Genomic DNA, 9,624 nt, shown 5'->3' on the forward strand with positions numbered 1-9,624 from the left:
CGCCACCTTAAGCCAAGGGCTGCAAATAGCCAGGCTTAGTTGATAAATCTCATGCCAAAGGTTACACCTATCCATAGTCGAACCTCTCTTCTCGGCGAACTTTTGCTTGAGGCCAGAAAAGCAAAGAGTTGTGCTTACTTTGATATGAGATCTCCCAATGTTGAGGAGATGGCTTGAAAGCCTTATCCTATTAACTACACCCTCCCATTTTTCCAAAAGATGATGGTATGATTGGGAATGCCAGAGACCATATCAGGAGGTATATAGATGCTCTAATTACTCACTCTTATGACCAAGAGTTGAGACTTAGGGAGTTTTTTAAGTCCATGGAAGGTCAAGCTTTTACTTGGTATACTAGCCTTTTACCAGGTTCATTTCTTAGTTGGAATGATATGGTTATTCGGTTTATGAAAAAATTCTCTACTTTGGATGAAAGGCTACTAGATCTGCAGCAAGAGAGGCAGAGAGTCTCTGAGGGGTTACTGGATTACATTCATAGGCTCACAGACCTCTCGTTGATATACTATGATCCTGTGGAGGAAGAAAGATTTTTGGATATTTGTATTGTTGGTATGTCGTTTGAATACGACCCTTATTTGGATAACTTGCAAATCCCTATCTTCACAAGACTAGTGGAGGATGCTAGAAGAACCAGTATGTCAGTGAAGAAACCTTCCAAGGGCTTGACTTCACAAACCACAGTTGCTCCTAAACAATCTTGGAAGAAGGAGAGCAAAAAGATAGAGGCAACTATGGTAGAAGAGACAAAGAAGGTTACCAAAGGCAGGAAAAGGGAAAGAAGCAGTATTCGTCCTCCTTTTTCTATCTCAGCAAAAGAGCTATATAGCATCCTAGATGCCTGGGTGAAGGATGGTGTGGTGGTCTTGCTTGAATGTAAACATGAGTCAACAGAGGAGGAAAAGCGAGGTGCGCTTTACTGTAGGTATCATAGAAGGAGTGACCACCACACCATGAATTTCTATGCTCTAAGAAATATATTCCATGAGAAGGTGGCTAAGGGTGGTTTAGTCATCAAAAATGGAAAGCGTATAGGCCAAAGGATGCACATACCTGAGATAGCTATGATATCTTTCATAGGCTATGAAGACCTTATGGAAGACGAAGCTGTGAGCACAACTAGTAGTAATTCTGCACCTTCACCTATGTAGGATGAAGAGATGGCATTGAGAATCTAGCAAAATGATAAAGTTCATTCCTTTCTTGAAAGGATAGGCCTCAAAGCATAAGCTAGGAGAGAAGCAGCACAAACCTTGCCTTGGGTGGTAGAGAGAAGCCAGGGAATGGCTACTTCTGAAGAAAGTGTATTGTAGATAGCTTATCAAGAAACCAAGAAGTCAGTGACTTTCTCCTCAAAGGACTTTGCCAACCAAGCTATTGATGGCAACAGACCCTTATAGTTACCAGCTTCCTAGGAGCCTCCCAAATCAAAAGGGCCTTAGTGGATACTAGTGCTTCAACCAACATTTTTCCCCTCCCAACGCTGGATGCCCTGGGTATTCCGTGAGAGAAGATCATTCTAAAGCTGCTCCAGGTGTGAAGGATAAGAGCATCACAGTAGCACACCTTGAGGCATGCGTCCTTGAATTTGAGGGTAAGGCTTATCAGGGCACGTACTCTTATGCATGTGATGAATGGTGATACTTCTTACCATCTCATTTTGGGCTGCCCTTGGCTCAAGGCACACAAAGCTGTAGCATCCACATATCATCAATGTGTGAAGGTTATTTGGAAAGGCAGTCCTATGACCATCGAGGTTACTAAAATTCCTTATGATAGAGCAGAACTTCACCATGCAGAGGCAGCCCTATATTAGGAGTTCAAACCTGAGGAAGAAAACATGATCCTTCCTTTCAATGCCGCTGTATTAAAGAGGGAGGAGGAAGATGATGGTGAAGTTGTGGAACCTGATAGGCCTCCTAATATAAGAAAGATCACCAAGCCTGATGGCAAGGTGGTCTACGAGTTCTAAAGGTTAAAGGAAAGGGTTTGGGAGAATGGCAAGCCTAACCCCTTTGACCATACTCAATAGCCAAAAAGGGTGCATGTAGTTAGAGAACCCTTGAGAGAAGCCCCTAAATGTATGAACAACATTGTTAGGAACGTTCAAGAAGAACTCGTTGAGGTCAATCTCAACAATGAAGGAGAAGAAATGATGGTCAAGATAAGCAAAATTCTACCAAAGGAAGAAAAGAGAAGGTTGATAGCTTTGTTGAAGGAATACAAAGATGTTTTTGCTTGGAAGTATGAAGAAATGCCAAGTTTGGACCCCAAGCTGGTAACACATAAACTGAATGTCGATCTCAAGGCCAAGCTTGTGAAACAACTAGCCAGGAAGTATAGCTTAGATTTTGAAGAAAAGATCAAGGTCAAAGTGGGCAAGCTTTTAAAAGTAGGGTTTATAGAAGAAATCAAATGCCCAAAATGGTTAGCCGATATAGTTCTTGTGAAGAATAAAGGTGGGCAAATAAGGATTTGTGTGGACTTCAAAGATCTTAACAAGACTTGCTCTAAAGATGAGTTCCCGCTACCCAAGGATTTGTGTGGTTTTCATGGTTTTCATATTTGTTTATAACTCTAACATTCGATTTTTGCCCTTCAAGTATTACCCAAAATTCCTTGTTTGTCATGGAGGTTTGCGTTGGCTTCTTGGCCAAGCTATGGAGCTTCGTCTCCTTCCTGCCATTTTTCTTTTTGCTCTTCGTCCTTGGCCTCCATTAAGGTATCTATTATTTAAAACCTTTGATTTTCTTAATTTCTCTATCTTTTTGGTTGCTTTGGTTCAGTAGTAATTCACATACCCAATAGTTTTGTATGTGAAGTTGTGAACTGATGCAATAGAAGCTTATACCAGTATGTCTATGTAGGATTAGGTGTGGTCTAGTTTGGTTTAGGGGAAAAAACTGACTTTATTAAGTGGGGTAAAAAACTTGAGAATTTTTCCAAAAAGTATAAAGTGTTAGAAAAATGTAAATTTAATCTTTTTTTTTTTTAATTTAATGTGGGAAACGGAGACTTGAACTTTAAATGTCTTCTTTGCAAATTGTAGGAGGTGCTAACCATTTAAGTTGCAAAGATTTTGGCTGAATTTAATCATTTTAATGTAACAGATATAAACAAACATAATTAATTACCACATAATTACCACATAATTAATATATATACAAAAGAACCTTCTCTGCTAAAATATGCATATGCAAACACGCACACGTGTTATTAGAAAAGATATAACAAATAGAGAACACATAGAACTAACTTGATCCATAATGCACAGTGGAATCTCCTCGACTCCAGCTTTATAACTTTATTACAGTACATCCATTGAAATTACAGTACACTCACTGAAAGATTAAATACAACAAAATACTTAACTAAAAGTAGGATTAAGGTTGTCCTGCTTGTACTCCCAAGTAAAATAAGGATAATTTTACTTGCAGGTTTATTTTGCTTACATTCATGGTAAGAGTTGGATAACAAAATTTCCTAACTTGTTCTTTATTTTGCTTACACTCAAGGTAAGAGTAGGACAACAAAATTTCCTAAATTAATGAGGGTAATTTTGGAAACTTATATTTTATTTTTACAGGAAAAACTTGTACATTTCTAACTAAAAATCAATACATTAAATGGATTTCTTTTAAAAAGTTGAATTTTCTAAATATAACAAATAGTATGAGATGGGAGGGAGGTAATACGATTTTGAATTCCCTAATAATATGGAAAGCAAAATATACATTAGACTTCATATAATACTATAGTAATGTCCATTTTTTCACAACTGCTGAAATTGTCTGTTGTGATTCACCTTGGTCTACCACCTAAGTTAATGGACATCCCCATGTATCAACTATAACAATTTATATCAACATATGTGAAAACTATTGTAAATAAAATAGATATATCCGACATTATCTTGGACACCTCAAAACAATTAGCACCTCTCAAACCCTCTTTCACCTCTCACGAGATCAATGATAGTGTCACTTGTTTGATTATCATTACCAGGCAACCAGAGAAATAATCTTGTTTTTATATATATATATATATATATATATATATATAGCTTATACATTATGTTGGACACCTTATAACAACTAGCAAGTGTCAAATCCTTTGAAATCCTCACATCATCAATGACAGGCAATTATTTGATTGTCGTTGAATAATGTTAGAGACAAACCCAACTACAAACCCGAAATCACAACATTCCCAAGTGTCATGCCCTTAAATTTTTTTTCCAGCAAGTTATCAGGCATTTGAGAAGTATTTTCCTTGAGACAGAACTTGAATGTGAAGCAGCTCTTGAGAGGGAATTTTCCGTCGCAACGAACGGCACCACCTCTCTTATTGATGTAGCCCGGGTAGTCAACCGCATTAAAATCCACCTTCTCTTTCAAATATAGATCTGCTCTCTCTGCAAGCTCCTCGATCTTCCACCTATTATATGGACAATCATCTCTGTGCGCAACATGCACTTCCCCACCTCTGGTTAGCATATGACGGGCGCTGTTGAAAAATGCTTGTAACAGATTTCTGTGCATTCTACATCAATTGAAACCCAAAATCCCAAAGACAACCTATTAAATTTATCAATGGTAGAATATGAATATTTCACACTATGGTCACCACAAAAATAAGAAAATGATTTATTAAAATTAAATTAAATCCCAAATGCCACTGCACCATTTTGGTTCATCTGTTAGAAAAAAGTGGAACAATAACTCAAAAACTGTGCAGATTTAAGAACTCTTGAATAAAAGAGTGACAACTAATAAGATTATGTACATTGCAAATATAATTCCTGATGGATAAAGAATTGAAGATGGACAACTAACTTGTGTAAGAGAGGAAATTGGGTGTATATAGAAAAAAAGTATGTTGTATTTTCACACTTACTCTATAAGCAAATAGTCTGTTTCATTTAGCCCACAATGGCCTGCATGAGGAAAGTTGAAGATGATCACATCAAATTTCTTGGACATTAAGCTGGGATTTTGGTTCATGTCATATACATTAATTTCATACAGCACCAAACACCCTCTTCTATTCAATTCCGCCAAATGCGGTCCAGAGCTCTGATGCTTTCTCCTTAAAGCATCTGAAAGATTCAAATTAAAACAAATAAATTAGTATTATTTATACATATTAGCTAGAAGATCAGTACTATGAGGCAGATTAAGTGGACTTAATCTTCATCCATGCATCAGCATGCTTTCTCAGGATTCAAATTAAAACTAATGTCGGTTTTACCTTTAGAATGAAGACAAGTTGCAACCATGTTTCTGGCAGAGCCAAATGCTTTAGCTAAACATGCAGAAAATGAAAAGTTTCCTTCACCAACCAACAATATTTTCTGAGAGCTGGAGTAGTGCTGTATCTTTTTTTCTTTTTTCTTACCCATTGTATAATTGTATCAATCTCTCCCTCCCTCTGTAAATTTGCTTATACTTATAATCCATGGATAATGTGTATGTGCCCATTACCGATGAAAATGGTACAGAATCCTGTGCAAAACCAGATATCAAGGATGGAATATGAAGAGTCAATTAGACGTTCAATTTTGGTATTTATTATAGTAATTGGAGAGTAATTAATTACTACTATACTAATACAGTACGGAAACCCAAAACTCCAAGTACGGACCTTCCTGAATTGCTTGATTTACAGCGTTTGAATTGCACGAAGCTACCTTTAAAGTGAAGTTTTATTATTATTATTTTGATAAATATGGTAAAATTTGAATTTATAGGATTCTTTACCTGTAGAATGAAATGATCAATTGATTTTTTAGTGTGTGCTGGATTTGATCCTTATAACTCTATTTAATAATAATAGACTTTACTAATTGATCTAACTGAAAGTGAAGTTGTTACTAGTTGACAATGTGATAGTCCCACAGAAAATTGGTTGTCTCCATTTTCATTTTAAATTGAAAAACTCTATTTCACGTCTAAAATTTTGTTTATAGTCAACAGGAATTGGTTGGAGAGAATCCTAATACATATTCTAAATATTAGTTTTTTTTTTTTTTCATTCTAAAATAAAAAAATAAAAAAAATTATACAACGACAATAGACTTCACTAAATGATCTAACTGAAAGTAATGTTATTACTAATTGACAATGTGAGTCCCATAGAAAATTGGTTGTCTCCATTTTCATTTTAAATTGAAAAACTCTATTTCACGTCTAAAATTTTGTTTATAGTCAACATGAATTGGATGGAGAGAATCCTAACACATATTCTAAATATTAGTCTTTTTTTTTCATTCTCAAAAAAAAAAAAAATTAGTCTTTTTTTTCCTTTATCTTTTTTCGTATAGAAGATTATGGTCATTTTATAGCATCTTAATTATGTCATTCAATGCTTTATTTAAGACAAATTTAACACTTTTATCATTGTGGTGTCAGGTATGCTTTCTAGTCAAATAAAGTCTTTTGTGAAAAATAATACTTCTAATAACTTTAGTTAAAGTGACAGCACATTTTAAATATTCAGGAAAATATATTCCAAAAGTTCTACGACTTGATGAAAGTTAATCAAATTAGGCGAAATCTAGAAGTTGTATTACTATATATAAGGTTTGACAAGTTTGACCATAAATTCCAACCATCCGATCGAAGAAAATGTTGGACCAATGCATAGGTTTTTCAATTTACTTTAAAATGTGTATTCATTTGCAAAGACTAGTTCTAAAAGAAAGTGAGATACCACGAAAATATGAAAAATTTCACAGCTTGAAACTTTTTTTCCCCTCCAAAGTATTGGAAAGATTGACAGTGGTAAAATAATGTTGTATTTCCATGAGTCAAGTATGATTAGAAAAAAGAAGACACATCTCACCTCGCTGACTCATTGTATTCTCTCTCGTCTATCACTGCTGTGTCTTATTCGTCGACCATGGTTGTTTCTTCTTGGTTGGCCTTTACTGTGTCCTCTTGGTCAACCACCTGTTTCTTCGTTAACTGCATATCATCTTCTTCGTGAGCTGCTAGTGCTACTGCTGCTACTTCTTTTTCTTTTTGTCAAGCTTTAACTTTTAGACTTTTGTTTCCAAACCTTGGGTTGGTTCCAGCACCTTTGATTGACATTTCTTACTTTTTTATGTCACTTTACTTCTTTTGTTTGCTTGAGTTAGCCAGATAAGATGGGTAGGTCAGGTCATAGAGTAAATACTAGGTGTGAATATTTTTTTTAGTACTATTTTTACTTTTTTAACTCATCTTTTTGTGGTTCTAAAGTGTACACCAATCCGTGTAATATTTTATTCTCTAATGCATGTTTGTTTTGGTGATGTTTTTAAACTATATCCATTATTATTTTTATTTGTTAGATTAAGAGCATTTATGTTGGTGGGGTTATTTTTTTTTAACTATTTACAACTACAAAAAGTTATTTTATTTATTTTATTTATTCATTTTACATAACATCCAGCATCAGTGGATTTATTTTAACTTTCAACACAATAAAATAATATATCTACTATAATAGTAATGTGAACGCACAAATAAAAAAATAATATATAAGAAAAGAAAAAATATAAGAATAAAAGAACAATTACGTGAACGCACAAATAATATATAGCAATGTGAACACTATAAAAAAAGAAAAAAAATGAGAAAAAAAAGTGTGAATGCACAAACAATAGTAGTATGAACGCAAAAGAAGAGAAATAAGAATAAAAGAAAGAATAAAAATGAGTAAAATAATCAAAAGCAGTGTAAACGCACAAAAAAAAATTACCTTTCAGCTACCTTGTACATCCAAAAGTAGCTATGCACTGTAACTGTGGAACAAAAAAATATAGTTTTGCCTCCACCATTGTAAGGCACATTTTGGTATTTGGTAGTGCTAAAAATAGCCATATAGCTAATTAGTACCACCAATGTAGATGCTCTAATGGGTCAATGTAAACAGTTTTTTTTTAAATAAATATGATTAAGATTTAATGAAGAAGTAATTAAGGGTTTATTCACATTAAAAAAAAAATTAATGAAGGGTTTATTTTTAAAAAAAATCTTAATAATTTATTATGATTTTCTAATTGAATATATATATAGTGGTAATTTCAAAATGGTACACCAGTATTGACCGATACATCCATGCAAAAAAAAAAAAAATAAATAACAAATGCCTAAAGCATGTTTACCTAACAAGTAAGCAAACTTAGGATTTGTTTGAGATCTACTTATTTTGTTGAAACTTAAAATTTTTTGCTGGAAGTATTGTAGATAAAAGTAAAAGTTAGCTGAAATAGTATAACAGAACTCATGAATAGTACCAAAAAGTGCAATGGAGCCATGAATAGTAGCAAAAATAAACTGAATAGTAAAATAAGTTAGCAAAATTATTTTTTGCCAAACACACACTTATTGTCATTCCTAAGAAGATGAGAAAATACAACATTGCAGAACTAATAGGAAGCAGCTTGCACCCCATAAATCAAAATGATAAATTTGGTTTTGATGGGATAAACAAGAGGTAAAACTCCAAGGAATAAGACCTCCATGAAATTGAAGTGATTATGGTCAAGTTAAAGCACAACCAAAAACTTGATGTTGAATGATTTCCAAAAACACCTCATTCACGCAATTAATCTTGGGAACACCTCAAAGTAAGTGCAAGAATATGGAAAGTATATTGTTCTTAAAGTGAACCAATCGGGATGCTCACTTTGAGCACAATGTTACCAAAATCCACGAATAATTGATCCGAAATGTGGGAACTTTTTAAAACTACAAAAAAAAAAAAAAAAAAAAAAAAAAAAAAAAAAAAAAAAAAAAAAAAAAAAAAGGATCCTTTTGGTAATATTGTTCTAATAATGTTATTTGTATTTTTTAGAAATACATATGGGTGAAAAAGTGTGTGAAAATACGTATAATGTTATTTAAACAACGGTAACAAATAGACCCTCAATTTTGGTAGACTAGTCTAACTTCTGTTTCTTTACTTTTACTTTGTTCGTACAGAGGATAGGATGCTAAAGTAATGAGAGAAGCCAGCCACAACCTCTTTGCAATCCAACCTTTTCGTACAGAGGAAATGGAGGTTCCTGTTGGGTTCTTTGGCAAGCAATAGAGCTTCCTTTCTTTCCTCCCCTTTTTCCTTTTGTTCTTCGTCCTTGACCTTCTCATAGGTATCCACTACGTAAAACCTTTGCTTTTCTTAATTCTCTTTTCACTGTTTTTTCTTTTTCTTTCTTTTTGGTCGCTTTGGTGTACGTGATTGCATGAACTTCGGTTTCTTTAGCTTTGTATGTGAACTGATGCATTAGAAGTATAGGATAAAACTTAGAAAAAATACCTTAAGTGTTGTTCCTTAGGTTCTCCTTTTAAGATTCATCCATGTGGCCGCTTAACTAAAAAATACACTTTCATTCCATGAGAAAAAATCTACATAACATAATCTTAAGAAGTAAACCTAAGGAACAGTACTTAAATATTGTACCTAAGTCTTGTCCAAAAGTATATCCTAATATATATACCACTATGTCTAATGTAGGACTTCGTTTGGTATAAGCTATAAGCAAATAGAATCAATCACAACGTAAGAGCATTTGCAGTAGTGTAGCTATATTGCTATATTGCTATAATATAGCTACACTAC

At 33.9% G+C, this 9,624-nt stretch overlaps 1 protein-coding gene across 1 annotated transcript; it reads right to left on the minus strand.

The window, feature by feature from the left end:
* Positions 1–4,087: 4,087 nt before the first annotated feature.
* On the minus strand, positions 4,088–7,149 carry LOC115987996 (uncharacterized protein At4g26485-like). The gene is made up of 4 exons (XM_031111618.1): positions 6,862–7,149; positions 5,269–5,522; positions 4,915–5,116; positions 4,088–4,560 (listed from the first exon to the last, which is right to left on the minus strand). Exons 2-4 carry the CDS (start codon positions 5,417–5,419, stop codon positions 4,203–4,205), a joined length of 711 nt encoding a protein of 236 aa, XP_030967478.1. The 5' UTR covers positions 5,420–5,522; positions 6,862–7,149; the 3' UTR covers positions 4,088–4,202.
* Between the last annotated feature and the right edge of the window lie 2,475 nt (positions 7,150–9,624).

This window comes from Quercus lobata, chromosome 4 (genome assembly GCF_001633185.2).
Source record: "Quercus lobata isolate SW786 chromosome 4, ValleyOak3.0 Primary Assembly, whole genome shotgun sequence".
Classification (NCBI taxonomy): Eukaryota; Viridiplantae; Streptophyta; class Magnoliopsida; order Fagales; family Fagaceae; genus Quercus; species Quercus lobata.